At 43.6% G+C, this 27,536-nt stretch overlaps 1 protein-coding gene across 1 annotated transcript in view; it reads left to right on the top strand.

The window, feature by feature from the left end:
• Nucleotides 1–7,343: 7,343 nt before the first annotated feature.
• The window catches only part of tmtopsb (teleost multiple tissue opsin b), a 45,054-nt gene continuing 24,861 nt past the window's right edge, over nucleotides 7,344–27,536 (top strand). Inside the window, exons 1-2 of the mRNA XM_060899698.1 lie at nucleotides 7,344–7,707; nucleotides 12,718–13,046. Of these exons, the coding sequence (XP_060755681.1) occupies nucleotides 7,344–7,707; nucleotides 12,718–13,046 (693 nt within the window). The remainder of the gene's footprint in view (nucleotides 7,708–12,717; nucleotides 13,047–27,536) is intronic.

Here is a 27,536-nt window from a genome sequence, read left to right as displayed (position 1 = left end):
GAAGAAAAATGGGAACCACAGACGAAAGGTGCCACATGAGCCACAGATTAACTTACACAAACTTCGGAAGAACATGGACACACAAGAAGAGATAAAACGAAGAGTCACAGAGAGACTACAGCAAGAAGACACACAGGACAAGAGCATAGAAGTAACATGGTGTATCTTCAGAGACACACTCCTTGACTGCCTCAAGATCACATGTGGGACGAAGAGATATGGAAGAGGTCAAAGAAAAGCCACAAAGTGGTGGAATGACGAGGTGAAAGAGGCAGTACGGGAAAAGAAGAGACTCTACAAAGTATGGGTAAAATCACAGACACACGAAGACTATGTGAACTACAGAATAGCCAGAAGGAAGAGCAAGAGAGAGGTGAGACATGCAAAGGACGCCTCATGGAAGGCTTACGGACAGGAACTGAGTGAACTCTGCAAACGGTCACCACGGGAGTTCTATAGGAGTGTGACTCAGAGATGAACCCTACAACCCCACCCCTGTGATAAACGACCAGGATGGAAACCCCATATATAAGGAGGACAAGATTAAACAGCGATGGGAGCAATACTTCAGAGATCTCCTCAACCCGGTTGACGAGAACAACAGTCACATCCAGTTCAACCCCAGCTACCCAGAGCACACGGAACCCAGCATACTAGAGGAAGAGGACCGGAGAGCAGTGAAGACCAGTCCAAAGAACAAGGCCACAGGGGTTGACGGGATCCCTGTAGAAGCCATCACAGTGTGTGGCAAGACTGGCATCAGATGGCTCACTAGTATCTTCCAGAAAGTATGGGTGGAACAGTGTGTGTCGGAGGACTGGAGGAAATTGATTGTCATACCAATATGGAAGAAGAAAGGGAACAAGAAAGAATGCAGCACATACAGAGGCATCTCCCTCATCAGTCACACAGGTAAAATATTTGCAAAAATTCTTGAACAACGCACAAGAGCAATTGTAGACCCGATGCTCAGTGAAGCCTAGTTCGGCTTTCGGAAAGGGAGGGGCTGCATGGATGCAATTTTTGCACTCAGACAACTCTGTGAGAAGGCTTGCGAGTACCAAAAGCATCTCCGCCTTGTCTTTGTTGATCAGGAAAAAGCTTTCGATCAGGTAAACAGGAACAAACTTTGGCAGATTTTGGAACAGTACGGTGTAAAGGGCCAACTTCTAGAGAACATAAGAGCACTTTACCATAACAGTCAGAGTGCAGTACAAACACCAAATGGTCTCTCCAGCTGGTTCCAGATAAGGTCCGAAGTGAGACAAGGATGCGTACTCTCACCTCTACTGTTCATAGTGTACATGGATAAAATCACAAAGGAAGCTAACCCAGATCCAGAGTCCTTGAACAAACTGCTTTTTGCTGATGATCAAGGTATCCTGAACGAGAGCAAGGAGGAACTCCAGCACCACACAGATGAGCTAAACAGTGCATGCGATTGTCATGAGATGAAGATCAGCATTGGGAAGACAGAATCCATGTCAGCTGGCCGCTGCCCAGAGAGACTGGAGATCACAGTAAATGGACAACTCCTCAAACAGACCACGGAGTTTAAATACCTGGGGAGCATCTTTACAGAGGATGGGAAATTAGACAGAGAGATAGAGACAAGAATAAAGAAAGCAAACTCTGTCAACTACCAGCTAGCACCTCTACTAAGGCACCCAAGTATTCCTATGGAGACCAAGGCCAGACTGATCAATGCCATCTTTGTTCCGACACTCACATACCAGTGCCAAACCTGGACCCTGAACAGAGAACAGGAGAGAAAACTCACAAGCTGTGAGATGGGGGTCCTGAGAAGAGCAGCTGGAAAGACAAGGAGAGACAGGTTGAGGAATGAAGTGGTTAGAGAGATGGTTGGAACCAAACCTGTCCTACAGTTCATCGCCAAGCAGAGAGTACAGTGGTTTGGTCACCTGACGAGAATGCCAACCACACAGCCAACCTTAAGAGCCTACACCGCCAGACACTCAGGTGTCAGGGCCAGAGGGAGACCACGCCGCAGATGGATAGAGGGAGTAGCAGAGACCCTCCGTGTACATGGCCTGACTCTCCAGGAGGCTACTCACCTGGCTGCAGAAAGATGTCTACATCTCCCCGCGACGCCCCCCCAGGCACAAGCGGAAGGATAAAGTAAAAAAAAATGCCAAACTGCTTTCTGCACATATTAAAACCGCATGGCTCCATAGTAAAAGACTCAGGGTGCTAAAATGGCCTGCCTGCAATCCAGACCTTTCTCCCATTTAAAACATTTGGCACATTATGAAGTGCAAAATACAACAAAGGAGACCCCGAACTGTTGAGCAACTGAAATTGTATATCAGGCAAGAATGGGACAACATTTCTCTTTCAAAACTACAGCAATTGGTCTCCTCAGTTCCCAAACGTTTACGAGTGTTGTTAAAAGTAGAGGTGATGAAACACAGTGGTAAACATGCCCCTGTCCCAACTTTTTTAAAACGTGTTGCTGACATCAAATTTAAAATGAGCATATATTTTTCAAAAAACAATAAAATTTCTCAGCTTCAACATTTGCTATGTTATCTTTTTACTATTTTCAATTAAATATAGGGTTTCGATGATTTGCAAATTATTGCCTTCTGTTTTTCTTTACAGTTTACACAGCATGCCAACTTTTTTGGAATTGGGGTTTTATTATTATTATTATTATTATTATTATTATTATTATTATTGTTGTTGTTGTTGTTGTTGTTATTATTATTTACTTGCTTGAAGATGCAGAGCACCACAGAAGTCAATTTAAATAAATCAATAAACCACAAAAGTCATTATTGGAGACCAGCCTCCTGTTGGACCCTCGTAGAGTTCATTAGGAAAATTACATAATGGATTTTTATGGGAATTGGCTTAATGGTTTCCATCAGGAATTTTCTAGTTACTTGTACATACCACCAGAATCCAGTAGGACTTTCTGTTATTGGTAAATGAATAACATCAGGATAAAATTAGATAAGGAACCTTTAGGACCATCAGGAACAGAATTCCATTAAACTCCCATCCGAGACACATTAGAACTCATTAGGAACCCATCTCTAAATATTTCTAATATTTTTTTTCCAGCAAGTATTTCAATCATCAGATAAAATAACGCTTTTCTCACATGAATAATTCTTTTTCACACATGACCAGATCTTATTAATATGATGTCGTGTGTTTCCATGAGCTCACGTGAAATTTGATGTTTGAATATGGTTGAAATACATTAAAATTATACATTTTTCATTCTTTTTTCTTGTATTATTTTTCTTCAAATAAATTTTCTTTTACTACAATTAAATGTTAGATTTATCTTTTATTATCAGATTGAGATTAAGCTTATTAAACACAGAGGCATTTTTTTTCTCCATAATCCTTTTTTATTCATGTTCTCCAAGGGTGCCAGTAATTATGGGCCTGCATGCATTTGGGCTCTGAGAGAAATTATGTGACTGTATTTGTAGATGAATCATTCACTTCCATTAAGATAGTGGAACAAACTTCGCAGCTTGGAGTAATGAGGAAATGGGAGACAGGCTTGTGACAACTCAAGGTATGTTTTATTCTCAGCTTTATTTTCAGCTTGCGCTTTTCAGTGGCTTTATTTACTCTGAGCCGTCTAGGTGTGCGCGCGCACACACACGCAGAGTGCTGGGTTGCTCAGATATCTCTCTCTCTCTCATGGTTACCAGTTTCTCCTGAAAGAACACAAGAGACACAAATAAATAAATTGCTGATAATCTGACACAGACTTATCACATGTTACCTGCTGTTTCTACCTGCCTCCTCTCCATCCACAGGTGATGCTTGATCGTGCCCTGCTGCCACAGCCATGTACAATCTGATCCTTGGACAAATAAAGGAGAAAAGATGACAAAAGTAATGGCACAATTTAACTGTTGCATTCTTCTGTAATTTAGTGCTGATGCGTGACACAAATGAAAGCCTCTGTCCATTCACCTGATTCTGGAATCATCTTCTGAGGCACTTTTCATCCATCCATCCATCCATTATCCGTAACTGATTATCCTGTGCAGGGTCACGGGCAAGCTGGAGCCGATCCCAGCTGACTATGGGCGAGAGGCGGGGTACACTCTGGACAAGTCACCAGATCATTGCCAGGCAGAGACAAACAATCATTCACACTCACATTCACACCTACGGTCAATTTAGAGTCATCCTAACCTGCATGTCTTTGGACTGTGGGGGAAAACGGCGCACCCGGAGGAAACCCACGCAGACACGAGGAAAACACGCAAACTCCACACAGAAAGGCCCCCGTCAGCCACTGGGCTCAAACCCAGAACCTTCTTGCTGTGAGGCGACACCACCGTGCCACCAGTCTATTATGATCTCTTTTGTTTTATCTACAGTGGTGCTTGAAAGTTTGTGAACCCTTTTGAATTTTCTATATTTCTGCATAAATATGACCTAAAACATCATCAGATTTTCACACAAGTCCTAAAAGTAGATAAAGAGAACCCAGTTAAACAAATGAGACAAAAATATTATACTTGGTCATTTATTTATTGAGGAAAATGATCCAATATTACATATCTGTGAGTGGCAAAAGTATGTGAACCTTTGCTTTCAGTATCTGGTGTGACCCCCTTGTGCAGCAATAACTGCAACTAAATGTTTCCGGTAACTGTTGATCAGTTCTGCACACTGGCTTGGAGGAATTTTGACCCATTCCTCCGTACAGACCAGCTTCAACTCTGGGATGTTGGTGGGTTTCCTCACATGAACTGCTCGCTTCAGGTCCTTACATTTCGATTGGATTAAGATCAGGACTTTCACTTGGCCATTCCAAAACATTAACTTTATTCTTCTTTAACTATTCTTTGGTAAAATGACTTGTGTGCTTAGGTTCATTGTCTTTCTGCATGACCCACCTTCTCTTGAGATTCAGTTCATGGACAGATGTCCTGACATTTTCCTCTAGAATTCTACTTTGTTTCTTACTCTTTTATTTGACAGTCACTATTTTGTATTTGTATTTTGTATTTTGTGTTTGAGAAGTCACGTGAGGTGTCGATAATAGTGATCACTTTCACCAGTGTCCACCATTATCGACACCCTGTGGAATTAAGGGACATTTGCAACTGTTATGGATCGATCTTTGTGTAACATTGTTGAAGGAGATGAAGTACTTCAAAAAAATAAAAGTGCTGTGATTTATAATAATTTTTTTCTGATTCATAACAGAATGGAATGTTTATACTGTATTTGGAATCCGATTGCAATAAATAGAATTAGACTAGAATTTAATTCCTAGCATATAAAAAAAATTACATGCTTGAAATATTCAGATTTTTCTATTCCATTCAGAAAATATATATTTTTTGCAGTTTGTTATAAATATCTACCACATATTACAATATCAGGAGACATTTTATATTTTGGTTCGAGGAATGACATGTGACCTTTGACCTGGATTTTCATGTGGTTACAGTGTCAAATTCCTGTTGACATTTATTGGTAAACTACAAAACTAGGAATTAATACAAACAACAACGAATGATTAACAAAATGTGATCTATGAAAATACGAAAGTGGGTTGAAAGTGGAACAAAAAGATTTTCTGACACAGGTGCAACATTATCAGTTCATTTGTTTACAAACATTAGAATTACTTCCTCATTTGTGTAAACACCAACATTGATATATTTATATAAAATATATTTTGTACTAAATATAAGTCTATGGCGGCGGCACGGTGGTGTAGTGGTTAGCGCTGTCGCCTCACAGGAAGAAGGTCCGGGTTCAAGCCCTGTGGCCGGCGAGGGCCTTTCTGTGTGGAGTTTGCATGTTCTCCCTGTGTCTGCGTGGGTTTCCTCCGGGTGCTCTGGTTTCCCCCACAGTCCAAAGACATGCAGGTTAGGTTAACTGGTGACTCTAAATTGACCGTAGGTGTGAATGGTTGTCTGTGTCTATGTGTCAGCCCTGTGATGACCTGGCGACTTGTCCAGGGTGTACCCCGCCTTTCGCCCGTAGTCAGCTGGGATAGGCTCCAGCTTGCCTGCGACCCTGTAGAAGGATAAAGCGGCTAGAGATAATGAATGAATGAATGAATGAATGAATGAATGTTTTGTTAGGGGCGGCATGGTGGTGTAGTGGTTAGCACTGTCGCCTCACAACAAGAAGGTTCTGGGTTCGAGCCTAGTGGCCGGTGAGGGCTTTTCTGTGCGGAGTTTGCATGTTCTCCCCATGTCTGTGTGGGTTTCCCCCACAGTCCAAAGACATGCAAGTTAGGTTAATTGGTGGCTCTAAATTGACCGTGTCAACTCTGTGATGACCTGGCGACTTGTCCAGGGTGTACCCCGCCTCTCACCCATAGTCAGCTGGGATAGGCTCCAGCTTGCCTGCGACCCTGTAGGACAGGATAAGCGGCTATGAATGATGGATGTTTTGTTAACTTAATACCACATACCGATTATTATTATTTTTGTAAATAATCATTCTGGATGTCGATAACTGTGGACAAAAGTGTCGATAATTGTGGGACGGTGTCATGTGATCTGATACGCTAAGTAATCGGGAATCAACTCCTTTTTTTCCCCCCAGTGGAAGTTTGAGTAATTATTCATGCACAATTTACGTACTGAAAGTCTTTTCTACTTTTGCAACGGCGTTGAAAACATCGTTAAGGTGTCGAAAATTGTCGCTGCCGCAGTTGCACTGTTGTCAGAGCTGCTGTGATAGAAAATTAATGAACGTCTTCTGACCAATCGAGCATTAAAACACTCCGTTCTCTCCTGCACTCTGTAATGAACCCTTGTAGAATTAACTTTAGCCTCCCGTCTGGTTGGATGAACCTTTCCCCTGCTGAGAGAACATCTGCAGTGTGTAGAAGCGACTCCATCAACTCTCTTCGTGTCCACGGTGTTAATTAAAGTCTATTATTTAAAGGGTCGTTTCTAAATTTATCTTTAAATGGCGACATCAACCCGAGCGCCGGTGTAAAGGTCATACACACAACTGCGGGTTCATTTTATCGCGCAGACACTCTGGTGTGTGTGTGTGTGTGTGTGCGTCCTTGAGCGCACACGTCTGGTGGGTGGGCGCGCGCGCGCGCTGGGGGCAATAAAAATCCGTTTCTGCCCAACAAATGGGGTGTAAAGAAACGGACCGCAATCGTGAAGTCCATCCTGAGTGCTGAATGTTCTCCGAGATCAAATAACTTTACTGATGAATTAAAGCGCGTTTAAAAGCTGGTGAATGTGAAGTCACGCGTGGCTCCACAGGTGGTGCTTTTAGAGTTTGTTTGTTTGTTTGTTTGTTTGTTTGTTTGTTTGTTTGTTTGTTTTTATTAACGCGGTCATTTCGTGGTCTCCTTGATGGATTACTCGAGTCTCATGAACGCGTCCAACTTGAGCCGTAACTGCGTCTCGTGCATCCACGCCAGCGGCAGTCACGCGCCCGGAGGACGCGATCTGAGTCCCACCGGTCACGTGATGGTCGCCGTGTATCTCGGCTTCATCGGCGCGTTCGGCTTCGTGAACAACGCGCTCGTGCTGCTGCTGTTCTGCCGTCACAAGCCGCTGCGCTCGCCGATCAACTGCATGCTCGTGAGCATCTCCTTGAGCGACCTGCTCGTGTGCGTGCTCGGGACGCCGTTCAGCTTCGCCGCGAGCGCGCGGGGACGGTGGCTGATCGGTGCGCACGGCTGCGTGTGGTACGGCTTCATCAACTCCTTCCTCGGTAAGATCTCACCTGAGCATCAGGAGCTGCATGAACAGCCTGATGTCACCTGCCTCCTCTCTAACTCATGTGTCCTGCATCAACCTCAGGGATGACAAAACTTTAGAGTCCGCCTGGACAAACTCTGTTTTAAGTATTTACAATCAACAAATACCATCTTTATACCTGCAGCGTAAGTGTTAGAACCTTTACATATCCAAAGAACGCTCTTTTGTTCTAAGCGTATGATGCGTATTAAGTGGGTAAGCGCGCGCTACAAACTATTACTGATCATTTTCCTCTTCATATGTGGAACACCCTCCCAAACACGTAGAACCCTTCTTTAGTTGTCCCTCTAGAGGAATCCTCCAACCTGTCATAAAGACTTACAAGGAGAACCCTTTTAGAAAGCTAAGAACACTTAATTATCCAGCCCTTGAAGAACTCATTATGGAACCTTTTCTTCTAAAAGAGTTTTGAACTCTTTGAACACTTTCCGTGGGTGGCACGGTGGTGTAGTGGTTAGCGCTGTCGCCTCACAGCAAGAAGGTCCGGGTTCGAGCCCCGTGGCCGGCGAGGGCCTTTCTGTGTGGAGTTTGCATGTTCTCCCCGTGTCCGCGTGGGTTTCCTCCGGGTGCTCCGGTTTCCCCCACAGTCCAAAGACATGCAGGTTAGGTTAACTGGTGACTCTAAATTGACCGTAGGTGTGAATGGTTGTCTGTGTCTATGTGTCAGCCCTGTGATGACCTGGCGACTTGTCCAGGGTGTACCCCGCCTTTCGCCCGTAGTCAGCTGGGATAGGCTCCAGCTTGCCTGCGATCCTGTAGAACAGGATAAAGCGGCTACAGATAATGAGATGAGATGAACACTTTCCCCTTCTGATTGGAAAACACTCATCTGAAAGGTTCTAGATCCATCCTTTAAGGGTTCCCCAGGAGGGCCAACAATGGTTCTAAAGTACAAAGGGCTTAAAGATGTCATGGAGGTCTAGAACATTGGTGTTAAAGTGAAGAGTCGTCGCAGTGTTGAGGACGAAAACAGCAGTTCACTGAAGATGACATGATGTTTGTCCAAACACATTTCTGTAGAGTGAATATTTAAATAATATTGGCTGGTGTTGAGTGGTATATCAGATATACCACTCGAAATTGAAGAGTTCAATATCATGCTGAATGGAATATATCTGATATACCACGAAAAAAAGCCAGCCAATATTATTATTATTATTATTATTATTATTATTATACATTCCTTTCAGGTGTTCAATGCATCTTTCTCTTTCAAATTTTTTCTCAAAATCTTCCGTATTTAACGAAGCAAACCTGGTGGCCATGTTTGTTTACAAATTGTCACAGTCGCTCACTTGTGCAGAAGTTTTACGTCTCCGATGTGTGACGTTATGTTGTCTTGACAACCGTGCAATATCGTAAACCATATTCAACGCTCATTCTCCATTGGGTAGAGTGACATAATACACATAGGATAAGCGATATGCTAACAATATTGCATGCTATCAAACCAAATGAATGAAACCCACTAGAAGGGAATAGAACACGTTTTTATTCCATTGAAAATGTGTCCTCTGTGTATAACAATTCAGATTACTGTAAAAGTTAAGTGTTGCTTCTGCGGGGACACAGCATTGAGAGAACGCGCATGTCGGTTCTTTGTCAGCTGTGAGTGAAGAATGTGTCCATGTGCCGTATTCAGAGTAGAGTGAAGCAGTGAGGATGATCGTGAACATCAGGATTCAGACTTCAGATGTAACTACAGACTTTCAGAGATTATTCAATAGTTAAGTGATTTTTTTTTTCATTTCCATTTTTAAACTGTCTCTTTCCTCAGTCCTTCAGTCCACATTTTCTCTCACTGAATCTGAGCTCTAGACATTAATGAAAAACTCTGTCTCGGACGCTTCTAGTCAAGAAAAACATGGCAACCATCTGAATGTGGAGCTCAGAAAATCCACTTAAGCAGCTGCATCTGACTCTGAACACCAGGAACTTTCTTGATGGAACTTCTGGATGTTGAATGTGACTCAGTACTGCAGCTGTGGATGGAGATGTTTCATAATCTGCAGTAATCAGTGAGATGTTAATGAACGTTAAAACAGATACAAAAAATATTTTTTTGAGAGTTAAAATTGACCGCAAAGTTGGCATTCGAGCTGCCCCACTGAGCCAGCCAGCCCTGAGTGCGTGACGTTACAGCGGTAACCGGTTTTAAGGCTGAGGCCTTTGACAGCTATAGACCAAAGTCATATAAATAAAAAATTATGGTGAAAGTAAGAAATACTGTTACTGACTTGCTCAACTAAGACTGATTTGACTTCACTGATTGTGGGTTGACTCTCATTGAAACAGGATAGGTGTTATAACTTATGCAACATACATGTACATGCATGCATTTTCACTGATAAAACGTAAAAGGCTAATTAAATAATCAGGTGAACTGAGACAATCATATTCCGAAGCATATTAAATAATCTTATACCGCTAACAAACACACAATACAAGTTACATGTATTAATCTAAATGCAGGTAAACAACGTGTGTCGTTTTTGTTGTTTTGTATCCAAATGAGAGTCGGAGCTTACCTGTGTGTATTCTCGCTTCTTGAAGGCCGAGCTTGTGGCCGATTGTTTTGAAACAATCTGACTTTCAGTTGTTCTTTCAGTTCTCCGTTCATTCGCTTCTTTCACTTAAGGGCGACATGGCAGCAAAATCCAGTGAAGAAATCAGACGGCTGGTCCACTCATTCTCCATTTTCTCCATTACTGAGTACACTACCATTACTGCTCGGCTCAGGCAATTACTAAAACCCAGGACGGAACAGGATGCCACCGGTTTTAGCAACAACCGCGGGGAGATCACTGCCCAAGCAATATGTCCCATCCCGTTCCATCCTGGGTTTTACCAACAACCCTCAGCTCACTCGGGAGAACTGGTGCAACTGAACTCACTTTCCTTTAAAAATAAAATAAAATACTTTCCTTTTCTTGTTTTCTTTTTCTTTCATTGTTGGTACTGCACCATCTTTCAGTACGGGCTTATAGCCAACGCTCCTCAACAGATCAGAGGTCTCATACGAGTCCTCAGTATAATGTGCAGAGCAGAGGAGAGACCACTTCATAGGCACCCAATGTGCCCGTGAACTTCTCGCAAAACGCGTCCAAATCTTTGCAGTTTGAACATTCTTGGACCATGAATGCAACATAAATCCACCTTCTGTCGTGTTGCTGCACCGGCCAGCAACACATGTACATGGCATGGCGATAAATTAGCTCAAAATGGAGAATCGGAGTTGCAGTCAGCTCTGTGTTTTAGTATAGCGGAAATGACGATGAGACCGATAGACTTCCTGCTGTGACGTTACGGACGTCAAGGTCATTCACTCAGACCGCTACCTATATGAATCACTTTAATCATAAAAATTACTATATTAGATTTATTGTTAACGCTTAAAACTATTCCTGTGCCATTCTTGAGGTCTCAAGGCATTTATAAATGAAAGGGAGGCCATGGTTCTGCGTATCTCCTTTAACGAGTGATGGAAATCAGTGCTGTAGAGTGGCACTTCACATTGTTTCACTCATCAAATCATTCGATTGCATTGTGTATACAGGACATTAATATACAGGACCAGTCAATAGTTTATACACCCCTAAGTAACTCTACTCATTGATAGGTGTTTCTGTATTATGACTGTTCTCTACATTGTAGAACAAAACTGAAGACACCAAAACTATAAAACAACATCTGGAACATGTATGGAATTATGTGGTAAACAAAAAGAAGTGTTAAAAAAACAAAGAAAATATGTTTGATATTTTAGATTCTTCAAAATATCCAGCATTTACCTTGACACTTTGCACACTATTGGCATTATCTTAACCAGCTTCATGAGGTCGTCACCTGGAACACTTTTCAGTTAACAGGTGTCTCATCAAAAGGTGATTAGTGCAATTTTTTGCCTTCTTAATGCGTCTGAGATCAAACAGTAAATAATAATAAAAATACAATTAATAGCCCTATTCCACAACTGTCGTAATCCATATTATGTCAAGAACCGAACAACTAAGTAAAGAGAAACAACATCCATCATTACTTTGACATGAAGTGACTTTTAAGTCATCAAAATAAGGAAAAAAAACACTGAATTATAACTTTTGACTGGTCCTGTATAATAACAAGTCTGAAAAGTTTCTCTCCAGAGTTTAGATACTTCACACTGAACTACCATTATACAAATTTCAACTTTAAAAATTATGAACAAAATTGCAGAATGCTGATGTTTTCAACTCTTTCCTCTTGCGTTTCTGAACAGATGTTGAGGGTTTGTTTTCATGGCTGCTACTGTGTTTCTCAGATTGTGATTTGAGGCATGAACAGAATTAGACTAATCCAAGTGCATTAACATGCCTGAAGAACTTCACATAGTGAAAAATACATTTATACAGTGAACAGCAACTTTTCTGTATAAAATGTCATCACTGTAATCTGACAGTTTATGTATTTACATATAATAATAATTTAGGGTGGGGCGGCACAGTGGTGTAATGGTTAGTGCTGTCGCCTCACGGCAAGAAGGTCCGGGTTCGAGCCCCGTGGCTGGCGAGGGCCTTTCTTTGCGGAGTTTGCATGTTCTCCCCGTGTCCGCGTGGGTTTCCTCCAGGTGCTCCGGTTTCCCCCACAGTCCAAAGACATGCAGGTTAGGTTAACTGGTGACTCTAAATTGACTGTAGGTGTGAGTGTGAATGGTTGTCTGTGTCTGTGTGTCAGCTCTGTGATGACCTGGCGACTTGTCCAGGGTGTACCCCGCCTTTCGCCTGTAGTCAGCTGGGATAGGCTCCAGCTTGCCTGCGACTCTGTAGAACAGGATAAAGCGGCTAGAGATAATGAGATGAGAATAATTGAGGGTTGAGAAGGCAATTTTTTTTTCTTGGAGTTTCTTCAGAAAAGATAGAAAGGATTGTGTTAGAGGCACATGCTGATGATATCATGATCTTCTCTCTCTCTCTTGCTGGTGTAGGTATCGTGTCTCTGATCTCATTGGCTGCTCTGTCATATGAACGTTACTGCACCATGATGGTGACCATGCAGGCCAACATCACCAGCTACAGTAAGGTCTTCATGGGCATTGCTTTCTCCTGGATCTACTCCCTGGTGTGGACCATGCCTCCGTTGTTTGGGTGGAGCCGCTACAGTCCCGAGGGTCCTGGTACTACCTGCAGCATCAACTGGACCACCAGAACAGCAAACAATGTGTCCTACATAGTCTGTCTTTTCTTTTTCTGCCTCATCCTTCCATTCATCGTGATTGTGTACAACTACGGAAAACTGCTGCAGGCCATCAAGCAGGTGAGATTTCTGAGCTTCTTTGAAAGAATGATTGGAAAAACTAGAAACTCTGATGATTCCATAGCGTTAAAGACTCATTAATATGCAAATACTTCTTTTTTTAAATGTGTAGCCGATAGTAAATCAGAAATGTTTGGTACAGATGGGTAGCCTAGGAAATCCCATGCTGCTTTGCACAATCGTTCCGATCTGAAAAGACAGCATGGAAACTATGGTCTAAAGGTTCACCTGAGTTAGGGAGCCAATCAGAGAGTGGGGAGGGGTGGAAAGACGGTGACGCATACTACTCGACAAACGGAAGCTTGTAGTTTATTTGGGACTGTTTACGGATCACATTTAACATAGCGGCGAGCGATACGAACCAAACTAACCAAACCAGCTTCTCTCATATTTGTCTTGCACAAACGGCAGTAATCGTTCGGTGCCATTGTTTTCCTATTTTTGTTTTGCCTTCTCTTTCTCTTTCCTTCTCTTCTTCGCCGCTCTAACTACGTCACCGGGTACAACTGCCATGATTAGCCATGGGGTACGTATACGCCAAATGATAGACATTCGCAACGTCCAATAAACGGCTGTTGACAATCGTAAACCACACCTCCCCTACGAGAAATTCAATAGGCGGATTCCAGACCATATTTCACTTGTGATATGGTCTGGTGTTAACCAGACTAACAGATGGGGGGAAATGATGAAAATTTGGAACCTTGAAGTGTAAGGGGCAGGCTGCCATGGCTCCAAGATACCACCAGAGGGAGACAGAGAGCTGCCACTCAGTAATTAGTGCCAAGTTTCAGTGTTTGTCATATGCACAATTAAATTCTTAGTTTGCTGTCCACCATGAGTAGCAATTACAACAGTAAATAGGTGGAAGAAATAATACAAAGTAAAGGCAATATAGTGCAAAATAAAAGCAAAAAAAGTACAAAATAAAGCTAATGTTGTGCAAAATAGGCAGTATAATACAAAAATAAGAATGATTGAACGTAGCAGCAAAAAGGGTAGTAATATGCAAACATGTGCAAACAAATGTAAACAGATGTAAACAGTCAAGGACAGTTTACAGGGAGGTAGTCCATGGTTATAGACTCCTGTCAGCTGTTCAGGAGTCTGATGGCGATGGGAAAGAAAGAGTTCATTAGTCTGACAGTCCTGCATTTCACACTTCTGTACCTCCGGCCTGAGGGTAGAAGTGTGAACAGTCCATGCTGGGGGTGGGTGGGGTCTTTGAGGATGGAGGCAGCTCTCCTGTGGACTCTGTGGTGGTAGATGCTCTGCAGAGAGGGCAGTGGAGTTCTGGTGATCCTCTCAGCAGTCTTCACCACCCTCTGCAGGCGTTTGCGGTCCATAGCTGTAGTGCTGCCGTACCACACAGTGATGCAGTTGGTCAGGATGATCTCAATCACACAGCTGTAGAAGTTGCTGAGGATCTTGGACGACATACCAAACTTCCACAAAAAGTACAGTTGCTGTTGACCCTTCCTAACCAGCTGTGTGGTGTTAGGTGTCCACATGAGGTCCTCACTGATGTGAACACCCAGGTATTTGAAGCTGCTCACCCTCTCCACCTCAAGCTCCTGGATGAACAGTGGCCAATGAGGTTTCCTCTCCTTCTTCATGTCCACTATCATCTCCTTTGTCTTGTCCATGTTGAGGGTGAGGTTGTTGTCCTCACACCATGACACCAGACTGGCCACCTCCTCCTGTAGGCCATTTCGTCTCTGCCAGTGATGCGTCCTATCACTGCGGTGTCGTCTGCGAACTTCAGGATGATGATGTCCTTGTGTGAGGCGACACAGTTGTGGGTGAACAGGGTGTAGAGTATGGGGCTGAGGATGCATCCCTGTGGGGTGCCAATGTTTATGATAATGCTGGATGAAGTCCTATTACCAATCCTGACAGTCTGGGGCCTGCCAGTCAGGAAGTCGAGGAGCCAGTCACAGAGGGTGGGGTGCAAACCAAGCGTGGACAATTTATGGGTGAGTTTGTGGGGGATGACTGTGTTGAAGGCAGAGCTGTAGTCAACAAGGAGTATTCTGATGTAGGAGTCTTTTGTTTTCCAGGTGGGAGAGGGTATAATGGAGGGCAGCAGCGATGGTATCTGAGGTGGAGCTAATCAGCTGAGGTGGAGTTAATCAGCTCCACCTGTGACTGGCCTGTTTAAGGGCTGCTTCCAGGTTATTTAAATACTCACCCTATGTCCGAAATCACTCACTACTCACTATAGTGGACCATATAGTGAGTTCACCATTTTGTAGTACTGTCCGAATGTACAGTGAGAATTATTACACCCTATATCGTGGACTCATAGTATCCCACAATGCATCGTGAAAAGTAGTGCACAACCGATGGTCACTAACCAAGCAATATCATGCATTGTGGTCACGCTGAAAGAAAAAAAAAAAAAAAGTGTGTTGGAGTTGGGATTTCACCCAAATGAGGATGGGTTCCCTTTTGAGTCTGGTTCTTCTCGAGGTTTCTTCCTCATGTCATCTGAGGGAGTTTTTCCTTGCCACCATCACCACAGGCTTCATCATTGGGGATAGATTAGGGATAAAATTAGCTCATGTTTAAAGTCATTAAAATTCTGTAAAGCTGCTTTGCAACAATGTCTGTTGTTAAAAGCGCTATACAAAAAAACTTGACTTGACTTGACTTGACTGGACGGAGGAAGAAACACCATAAACGGACATTCAAGTACAATTAAAAATAGTAAGAGAATAGAAAAAAGCTAAAATAGAATAAGACAGATTAAAATACAAGAATAAAAGTTACAGTGCAGAGTGAGGAATTCATCAAAAGCCTCAAATTTGATTTAATAAAAGGCAGCGGCAAAGAAGAAACTATCCAGCTTTGATTTAAAAGAACTGAAAGATGTAGCAGACACAAAGTACTTTGTATTTATTAATGTGGGAAATACACTCAGTATAATATGTATTTATTCTTTTGAAAACCCACCAGCTGGCTGATCTGGCACATTTTAATTGTGCAACAGTAATGACATACAGTAAATAATGCCGTGGCGGAGTAATGCCCGAAAGTCTTTTTTCATTTTACAGATGAGCTCACTATATAGTCCTTTAAACAGAATTTTGAGTAGGGAGTAGTGACTGAGTGAGTGAGTGATTTTGGACACAGCTAGTGTGTCATTAGTCACAGTGCTATGCTAGCCTTACACCGATTGAATTTAAGCGATTAGCTATGATTTTGTAAAGACTGGGGACCTTGCAGGAGCATTATTTGCATGAGCCAAGATGAAAGATAATCTTAAACAGCTGACATCAGAATGTCAAGACAAGAAAAGGTTCAGAAAAGAAATCTTTTGTGTCCTGGTTTCTTCCCTGATGGTCCTAACTTTATATGCCTTTAGTTTCTCCTTTGCTTTCGTTCTCACAGGCTCATCTGGGATTCTTTGTTGTGGTTTGCTGGAGACTGAGTGTCAGATCTTGTACCAATTAAGCTTTCTGATTTCTGTCCTCCTTGTGGCACACTGCTAACAATCCAGAAATCATGAGTGTGACTCTAAATCTGGATGATCTTTAATTTGTGCCATTTCAATTTGCCATTTTTCCCTGTAAACACACACAGAGTGTTGGCATGAGCGTTCCCTTTTTGGAGGTTTCACTTCATCCTCCTGATCTGATATGTACTCGGGTTCTGTGTCCTTGAGGCTTCATTGTGGTTCACTTGGTTTGCTCAGGTCTCCTGTAACATTAAGGTTTCTTCTATTCCTCTGGGGTTGTTCTCCTGAAGCTTCTATGTAGATGTCAGAAAGGATTCCAAGTAGAGCCTTTTAGCACTTTAATAACACGTTCTTAATTCAATTAATTCTTTGAGGAAAACTTATCAGAGTTTGTAATCAGAAATCAGAAACACTTTAATTGCCAGGTATGTGGACACACACGAGGAATTTGACTCCGGTTCACTTGGCTCTCATAGTACAAAACAGATAAAAAAGCGTAGACACAAAATCAAACAAACAAGTAAATAACAACAACAAAAATAGGTGCATAGTGCAAAGTAATCCAGGTAAGTCAAGTATGGAATAGTTAAATAAATATAAAGTATACAGTGTGCACAGAATGACGGTATAAGTGTTCAGATATTTTACAAGTGATATTACTGATATATGAATCTGGATTTTAGCTGTTCATCACAGAAAGGATTTCCCTTTTGGTGCAATATGGTGCATAGTGCAAAGATGAATAGTAAATTTAAATAAGTATAAATATAATATAAGTAACAGTGAGCACAGAATGACAGTACGAGTGTGCAGATATTTTGCAAGTGATATTACTGATGTATGAATCTGTATTTTAGCTGTTCATCACAGAGACAGCCTGAGGGAAGAAACTGTTCTTGTGTCTGGTTGTTTTTACATACAGAGATCTATATCGCTTCCCTGAGGGGAGAAGATTAAACAAATTGTTACCAGGGTGTGATGTGTCTGCAGAGATGTTACCTGCCCGTTTCCTGACTCTGGACAAGTACAAGTCTTGAATGGAGGGCAGGTTGACACCAATAATTTTCTCTGCAGACCTTATTGTCCGTTGCAGTCTGTTCTTCTCCTGTTTGGTGACCGATCCAAACCAAACAGTGATGGAAGAGCAGAGAACAGACTGAACGATGGCAGAGTAGAATTGTGTCAGCAGCTCCTTAGGCAGGTTGAGCTTCCTGAGCTGGCGCAGAAAGTACAACCTCTGCTGGGCCTTTTTAATGATAGTGACTGTGTTTGTCTCCCACTTCAAGTCCTGAGAGATTGTGGAACCCAGAAACCTGAAGCTCTCAACGGCAGTCACAGTGTTGTTGTTGATGGTGATGGGCAGCAGAGTGGGGGGGTCCTCCTAAAGTCCACTGTCATCTCCACAGTTTTGAGCGTGTTCAGCTCCAGATTGTTCTGACCACACCACCAGACCAGCCGTTCAACCTCCCGTCTGTATGCAGACTCGTCACTGTCCCGGATGAGGGCGATGACCGTTGTATCGTCTGCAAATTTCAGGAGTTTAACAGACGGGTCTCTTGAGGTGCAGTCGTTGGTATAAAGGGAGAAGAGCAGTGGGGAGAGCACACACCCTTGTGGGGCGCCAGTGCTGACAGTCCGAGTGCTGGATATGAAGCTCCCCATCCTCACCTGCTGCTTCCTGTCAGTCAGGAAGTTTGTAATCCACTGACAGGTGGAGGAGGGCACAGTGAGCTGGGTGAGCTTGGTGTGGAGGATGTCTGGAACAATGGTGTTGAATGCCGAACTGAAGTCCACGAACAGAATCCTGGCGTACGTCCCTGCAGAGTCAAGGTGTTGCAGGATGTAGTGCAGTCCCATATTGATTGCATCATCCGCTGACCTGTTTGCCCGGTAGGCAAACTGCAGGGGGTCCAGCAGGGGGTCTGTGATGTCCTTCAGGTGTGACAACACCAGTCTCTCGAAGGACTTCATGACTACAGATGTGAGAGCTACAGGCCTGTAGTCATTCAGTCCTGTGATGGTGGTTTTCTTGGGAACCGGGATTATTGTGGAGCGTTTGAAGCATGAGGGGACTTCACACAGCTCCAGGGATCTACTGAAGATCTGGGTGAAGATGGGAGCCAGCTGATCAGCACAGACCTTCAGACAGGAGGGTGATACACCATCTGGGCCAGGTGCCTTCCTGATCTTCTGTCTGCGAAAAAGCTGACAAACATCCTCTTCACAGATCTTGAATGCTGGTGTGGGGTCAGAGGCGAGAGGATTATTCTACACAGAACCCTGCAGCAGTGTTTCCTCATGAAAAGCAGCAGAGAAAGAAGCTAAGAACCCTTAATTATCCAGTGAACCATCGAAGAACCCAATTTGTCTAACAGAGTACCAAGAGCTAAATGTCAAACTCCTGACAGGTTGTAAATATTCAGAAGAAAATTAGCAATAATGTGGAGTTTATATCACACACTTTAATTTCTGTAATCATTATTCAGGTATCCTCGGGTTCCAGTCACATGACTTTTCTTAGCAATTTCACTTCCGGTAAAACAGCTGGTGGTCGAGCAAACCAAAACAGCTGCTTTAGTGTAAACAACTAGCCAAGTCAAGTCAAGTGAAGTCAAGTTTGTTTGTATAGTGCTTTTAACAAAAAAGCGCTTTTTTAACAAGTGCTTTTGCATTGTCCCAAAGCAGCTTTACAGAATCTGAATGAATTAGAATGCCCTTTATTGTCATTTTACAATCAATTGTATAACGAGACAAGACATGAGCCAATTTTATCCCTAATCTATCCCCAATGAGCAAGCCCATGGCGACGGTGGCAAGGAAAAACTCCCCCAGACGACACGAGGAAGAAACCTCGAGAGGAACCAGACCCAAAAGGGAACCAATCCTCACCTGGACAACAACAGACAATATGACTATAACATTAACAGTTTTAATATGAAGTCAGTTTCGTTGATGTTATAAACTCTTCATTAATGGAAACTTGAGTGCAAAACTGTTCATGACAAACACAGTCCCAAAGTTGGCAAGCCAACTGTAGTCCTCAGCCATAAAAGCATTACTGTAAGTGTCCAGAGTGTCTTCCAAGTGTGACTTTCAACTGTCCATATGGGGCCATCCTTCCCAGGAGCGATGTGATGAGACTCCAACCAGACATAGGGCATCAGGATGGATCAGGCAGGTCCGAGGAGCAGAAGAGGTCAGCACCTCGATCACCAGGATTGACATGTAACTCAGAGGGACAGATTGGGGGGGGAGAGAAAACACAGGTTGTTAGGTATGCCCAACGTCACCTGAATAAGTAGGTACAGTATACATTTTGCACTGAGTACAAGCAGGGACTCCGGCAAAACTAACTATGACAGCATAACTAAAAGGAGAGAGCCAGAAGGTAACACAGGCATGAGGGAGCCCCGGGACATAAAGCAGCAGCCACTACACCACCAACAAACTTGAGTGAGCAAGCAAGTGGGGGACTGACAGCATCCATACATCCCAGTTTACTAAAACACGATGTCTGAGGATCCTCCAGATCTACACCTTTACCTCAAACACCATTAACGAAAGGCTTGACTAAACAGATATATTTTCAGCCTAGACTTAAAGGCTGAGACTGTGTCTGATTCCCGAACACTACTTGGAAGGCTGTTCCATAACTCTGGGGCTTTGTAAGAAAAGGCTCTGCCCCCTGATGTAGCCTTCACTATACGAGGTACCAGCAGATAGCCTGCACCTTTTGATCTAAGTAGGCGTGGTGGGTCATAAAGGACCAGAAGTTCGCTCCATTACTGTGGTGAGGGACCATTCGGTGCTTTAAAGGATATGGGACATGAAACATAAAAGCACACTATATCAGTTTCTTTCCATTAAAATATGAATTAATTGCATCAACAAATACAAAATCATCTATTAAATTCAGCAAAATCGTTATATTCGTGATGATTATATGGCATTTCTGCTCGACTTCCGATATGCATTTTTTGCAACCGGAAGAGCCGCTGTCACGTGATCATACGTCACAAAAACTTTCGGGCACAGCACAAGCGGGTAGATGAATGGAGAAGTGGATGACAAGAAAATTGTTTTTATAGTCTTTAAAGTACATTGGACATCATACAGTGGACATCATGGTGTATTGTGCTGCTTATGGTTGCAATAATTCCAATGGGAAATGCCCTGGAGTAAGTTTTTTTGCATTCCCCAAGGACCCGAAGCTGAGGAGTGTGGACTCACCTGCGCATGCGCAGTAGGCTTCGCAGGACAACTTTACAGAACACCTGTTGAAAAAAACTTTGCACCTACTGTTTCCCACAAACTGTATTCGGACCATTTCACTGAGGATTCTTTCAACATTAATACTCAGGTACTAAGCGATATTAATTCATGAAACAGGAAGCATAAGGATGAGAAAAAAAAAAAACAGTTCAAATCGGGAAGCCGTGCACACCTGCGCCAGGCTGCACAAATGTGCGCAGCTTCCCGACCCAAACCGCCTCTCTCTCATCCTTACACTTCATGCCTCATGCTCCATGAACCAACATCGCTTATTTTTTTTAAAAATCGGATCTGCGCGATTCAGCCGTGAAAAAGGCGGCACCCGCCGAAAGGCGCGCTGTTTGCATCCCTGCACGGAGGCCAGGGGACAGGGCAGGAATATTTTTGTTGATATGAGTGATCCGGTGCGATTTCGCGACCCTCCTGTTGAAGACCTCTGCGCTAAGCGTCTGAAAGCCGAGGTAAGGATTAGTATTATAATTTTGGGTGTATCAATTATTGATTATCATAATTCTGACTCATTTCGTCATTTTGAATGTTTTCATCTCGGACTCTGGAAGCATTGTATCTCAATCAATCTCGAAAAATATCAGCAAAAAAAAAAACTAGCTTGCAACGGACTTTAGCTAGATCTATGATGAACTTTCAATGTATGATACAAAAATAATACTTCTTTCAACAGATCATTAGCCTTTGAGCAGAATTGTTTTTAACTTACCAGGAAGTGTTATCGAGCCGACCGCTTTCAGTTTCATGAGGGCTGAATGAACTCTCACTCTCGTCTGACCCGTCAGAGTAAAGACAAGATCTATGTTCACGTGAATTTCCAGCTATCGGTTCGAATTGATAGGGTCTAACTTCACATCTCTGTGAAACATCGGGAATATCACTGTCGATGGTGTCCATTTCGGTAACCTGTTTACATTAGATTCCCAAGCGCTGGCTCCTTGGAAAGTTTTTGTGACATCACGGGTCACGTGACCACCTAGCTCATTAACGAATCCTTGTTTTACGCTGATGTATAGAAAAACTTGAATAATGTGATGATTTTCACATTTTTGACGCCCTGCAGTGATTTAGATGGCATTTCTTATGTCCTTTATACATAATTATTCCCAGGTAAAAATCCATGTCCCATATCCTTTAAAGGTCAATAGTAGTATTTTATAATCAATACGAAATTTGATTGGGAGCCAATGCAGTGTGGATAAGACAGGGGTGATGTGGTCATATTTTCTAGTTCTAGTAAGGACTCTTGCTGCTGCATTTTGAGCTAATTAGAGCTTGTTTATGCACTTATTGGAACATCCAGACAGTAAGGCATTACAATAATCCAACCTGGAGGTAACGAAAGCATGAACTAGTTTTTCTGCGTCATGTAATGACATTAAATTTCTTATCTTAGCAATATTTCTGAGTTGAAAGAAAGCTATCTGGGTGATGTTATCAATGTGAGTTTCAAATGAAAGACTGGGGTCAATAATTACCCCAAGGTCTTTTATTGCTGCACGTGAAGAAACAGAAAGGTTATCCAGAGTTACTGCGTAATCAGAAAACCTACTTCTAGCTGCACGTGGTCCGAGTACAAATACTTCAGTCTTGTCAGAGTTAAGCAAAAGGAAGTTAATAAGCATCCAGTGTCTAATGTCCTTCACACATTCCTCAATTCTATTAAGCTGGTGTCTCTCATCAGGTTTTGCAAAAACATACAACTGTAGGTCATCAGCATAACAGTGGAAACTAATACAATGTTTACGAATAATATCACCCAGAGGTAACATATATAAAGAAAAAAGCAGTGGACCCAAGACAGAACCTTGTGGAACACCAAACTTTACCTCAGTACGAGTATGTCTAGAAAAATCACCATTTACATCAACATACTGATAGCAATCAGTTAAATAAGAGCTGAGCCAGGAGAGGGCCGTTCCCTTAACTCCCACAATATTTTCTTGTTATGGGTGGTAGAGGTGTGGTGAGATAAGGATCCAAAAGCAGAACACAGACAGCAATCCAATAAATAAAAGTGATTTAATCCAGGGAAAAAAGGGCATGGCAAAAAGGTAAATAAACAGGACAAAAAACAAATGGCAAAAATAGTCCGGGTAAAAAGAGACAAAAAACTTGACAAAAACACGAGACAGGCAAAAGACAAAAACACTAGTGCAAAAAACCATGAACCAGAAAAATAGCTAGAGCAAAAAATCATGAGATGCAAAAGAGGCACAGAAACCGTTAGAGTAGCAAATGAGACGTTCTGGCAAAATCAGAGTCTGAGAACGGCCTTTAAATATGCAGCGGTGAAAACCAGCAAGTGAGTTCAGGTGAGCGCTCGCTGAACGGGGAAGCAGGCAGGATGGAATTCCTGTCCCGGATCTGGATCGGCGCTGACGTGGGAGAACCATAATATCCGGAGTGGAAAGAACGAGAGACCAGAGGTTTAAGTTGTGACACGTGGAAAGTGGGGTGAATACGTCGCATGGTGAGTGGTAATACCAGTCTGACGGAACATGGATTGATTACCTTGCTGATGAAGAAGGGTCCTAGATATCTGGGGGCCAGCTTACGGGAGACAGTTCTGAGTGGCAGATGGCGCGTGGAGAGCATGACTCGCTGCCCCACCCGGTAGGTGGGTGCCTTAAAGCGGCGTTTGTCGGCCTGCCTCTTGGATGCTAGGGCAGAGCGAATGAGTCTTCTCTGGGCCAATGCCCACGTCCTCCTGCAGCGGCGTACGAAGGTCTGGACTGAGGGTACAGCGACCTCCTCCTCTTGGTTGGGGAAGAGTGGTGGTTGGTAACCTAGGGAACACTGGAAGGGCGAGAGACGTGTGGCAGATGAAGGGAGAGTGTTGTGAGCGTACTCGACCCAAGGTAAGTACTTACTCCAAGAACCGGCATCCCTGGACGCCATGCACCTGAGTGCCACCTCTAAATCCTGATTGGCCCATTCCGCCTGGCTGTTGGTTTGAGGATGAAAACCTGAGGAGAGACTACAGGTGGCCCCAATGAGTTTGCAGAAGCCCCTCCAGAATTGTGCAGTGAACTGAGGACCCCGGTTGGAGACGATGTCAGTGGGGAGTCCGTGTAGGTGGAAAATGTGAAGGATGAGTAATTCAGCGGTTTCTTTAGCTGTGGGAAGCTTGGGCAGAGAGATGAAATGGACTGTCTTGGAGAAATAGTCAATAACTGTGAGGATGCATGTGTTGCCACCTGAGTTGGGGAGTCCTGTGACGAAGTCCAGGGCGATGTGAGACCAGGGTCGGTGAGGAGTCGGAAGCGGTCTTAGCAAGCCGGCAGGAGGTCGATTGGCTGTCTTGTTCCAGGTACATGTGTAACAGGCTGCCACAAACTCCTGGACGTCTTCCTTGATGGAGGGCCACCAGAAGCGTTGTTGGATGAGCGCCAGGGTTCAATCAGCTCCTGGGTGACAAGCCAACTTGGAGCCATGACCCCACTGCAGCACCTGGGTTCACAGAGAACAGGTAACAAACAGATGGTTAGGTGGTATGTTGTTTGAGTTACCTTCTCCGGGGTCTTCTGCACTAATGTCTCTACCTCAAGTAGGGCGGCCCCCACCAGACAGCGTGGAGGGAGGATGGTTTCGGGCATACTAGACTCCTCCTGGTGGACAGAGAACATCCTGGACAAGGCGTCAGGTTTACCATTCTTGGAGCCTGGGCGGTAGGAGAGCGTGAATCGGAACCAGGAGAAGAAGAGAGACCATCGGGCTTGCCATGAATTAAGGCGTTTGGCAGACTTGAGGTATTCTAGGTTTTTGTGGTTGGTCCAGACAAGGAAGGGGAGATCCGACCCCTCAAGCCAGTGCCTCCACTCCTCCAAGGCTAGCTTGATGGCCAACAGCTCTCTGTCACCAATGTCGTAATTTCGTTCGGCAGGGGACAGCTGGCGAGAGAAGAAGGAGCAGGGGTGGACCTTGTTATCACTGGCCCTCTGGGAGAGAATGGCTCCGACCCCGGAAGCATCGACCTCCACGATGAACTGTTTGGTCGGGTCAGGTATGGTGAGAATGGGTGCTGTGGTGAACTTGCGCTTGAGCATGGAGAAGGCTCTCTCAGATGCTTGGCGGTGGCAGAGCAGATCAGGTTCCTGTCCACCCCTCAGTCGACAAGGGCCTGGAGATGGTGATGCTGGTTGTCATGGATGATGATGACAGGGAGTAACGGACGATCAGCGGGGGGCTGGTTCCGAGCATTGCCCATCACTAAGCATGCTGTACATTCAGTGTCCTCACTGACCGCAGTAGAAGCAGGCCCCTGTGCTCTGCTGGCATTGTTGTTCCTCCGCTGACACCCGTACCCAGTCTACCTGCATGGGTTCGACGGATGAGGCGGGAGGTGGAGAAGCTGGGGCAGATATGTAACAAATGAGACATTCTGGCAAAGTCAGAGTCTGACAACGGCCTTTAAATATGCAGCGGTGAAAACCAGGAAGTGAGTTTAGGTGAGCGCTCGCTGAACAGGGAAGCAGGCAGGATGGAATTCCCGTCTCGGATCCAGATCGGCGCTGACGTGGGAGAACCATAATCTCCGGAGTGGATGTCCGGGATGGAGCATGACATTTCTAGTCTATCCAGAAGAATAGAATGATCAGTGGTATCAAATGCTGCACTAAGGTCAAGCGACACAAGCAGCGAGACACAGCCCTGATCAGACGCCAACAGTAGGTCGTTTACTACTTTAACCAGAGCTGTCTCTGTGCTATGATGAGGTCTAAATCCTGACTGATGCATTTCATGGATGTTATTCCTATGTAAATATGAGCATAACTGCTATGCCACAGCTTTTTCAAGGATCTTGGAGATAAAGGGGAGGTTTGATATTAGCCGATGATTGGACAGCTGACGGGGATCAAGGTCAGGTTTTTTAATCAAGGGTTTGATAATGGCTAGTTTAAAGGATTTGGGTACTAGCGATAACTTATCAGAGTATGCTCGTAATCTAGAAGCCACTGCTGGCTTTAGATATATTCAGAAGATTGCTTTGTGCAATGGAATTGACCCCTACAGTCTGGGAAAGAAGGATTTGTCATACAATCTCGAAAACTACCCTTCAGTCGAGTTCCCCGACATCTTGAACTGCCCAGTGAATCCTGTATTGTTTTCACCCGTGTATTTTCTTTTAAGCTTTTCATTCGCGTCTTTACAACGAAGCGCTGCAAGTTGAAGTGTAAACAAACAACAGTTGGCTTGCTTCTCACTTGTGTTGGCTCTTATCTCTCAGGTAAATCATTCACAAAGATCATCAGAAACCCCTTTAAAGACCTGGATCTTAGTTAAACAAGATGGAGAAGTGATCACGGCGCATTGTAACTGTACGGTTGGGTAAGAATTTTGTCACGACCTTCATGCATATGGACTTTGTGAGGAGTAAACAAAGAAACAGCTGGGGATTTTAGCGCTTCATTACTAAAAAAAATTACTGTAAAATAATGACATAGCAAGAAAAGTACTTGGAAAACACTAAGGACATAGCTGAGAGGGAGATACAAACTTTTCACCAAGTGATCACTGCAAACTGGAACATGCTTCGACTCGGCTCCCTTTGATTTCACTGAGAGGTTCGAAAGCCACCTTTCTCCATATCTTCTTGTGAAATCCTGTGTTCGTTCACCCTTTTTTTATTAGTTTATGGGGAACCCTGAAGAAACTTTTATCATGGTTTGATTGATTCGAACAACCTAAAACAACGCAAGCGTAAGGCATTTTTCATGCGAGCAATGCACCTTCTCTGTACAAACGCTTTGTCAACTGAGCTTTGGTAGACCACCAGCTAAAGTTTTGAATAACTAATGAGGCGGATGCGACATCATGTGCAACCCAAGAATTTTGTTACTTTTGTGAGTAGCAGTGAGATAAAGGTACATTATTCAGTAAATCAGCAGACAGAAGCAGTAACCGTGCAGTTAAGTTTACACACACAGTGGGCTTTACATCACCAAAACTGAGGCCTCAATTTTTATAAATTAAAGTTAAAAAAATGAATAAACATCAGAAAACCTTCAAAGAGCTTCTCTGCAGAAAGTGCTGGAACAGTGAAACACTATGTTTCAAAAAAAAAAAAAAAGGAAGCTGGAAAGATTGTTGAGGAAGTGCATGACCCTGACCTTCAGCACATCTTCAATTTAAAGGAAGGTGAAAGTTGTTGAGTGGCTCTCATCAGAACCATGATCTCAGGAGTTCAGAGTATCCACAAAGCCGTGCACCACTGTGTGAGAAACTCAGATTGCTCATGAACATCATACGGAGTGTGTCGTGTGCTGAAATGCTGTAGAATGAAAATCTGTTCACATGTAAATAGAAGCTGTTTCTGCTTTTTTTCTGAGCAGTGATGTCAAAGTGACTGAAAAGAAAATGAAAACTAGCAGCTGTAAGCACTGACTGACTGTTCAGTACCACTGACTGCTGTTATTTGTGGTAATAACGAAGCACACCGGTGTGTGAAAAGCAGCTTGGATTGTGTTTGTGTTCCTGAGAAAGAACATCAGAACTGGTTGCAGTGGTTGAACACAGAGAAAGGCTTGAAGATAGCTTCATTATTGTTTCTCACAGTCTGGGGGTTCTTACGGAGAGAACATTGCCCATGGTGGTGCACTGAGGTGGAAAAAGGAGGACGAGTGCTAAAGATGAACTGTGATGAATTTTAACACTGCTGTTAGACGCTAGCTGTGCTAGAATTGTGTCTGAAACAGAACTGTTCACAAACGCATCTGGGTAACTTCATACCAGTGAACCATGACCTC

The sequence above is a fragment of the Neoarius graeffei genome, chromosome 19, assembly GCF_027579695.1.
Source record: "Neoarius graeffei isolate fNeoGra1 chromosome 19, fNeoGra1.pri, whole genome shotgun sequence".
Lineage (NCBI taxonomy): Eukaryota > Metazoa > Chordata > Actinopteri > Siluriformes > Ariidae > Neoarius > Neoarius graeffei.
This window is presented reverse-complemented; position numbering and strand designations above follow the sequence as displayed.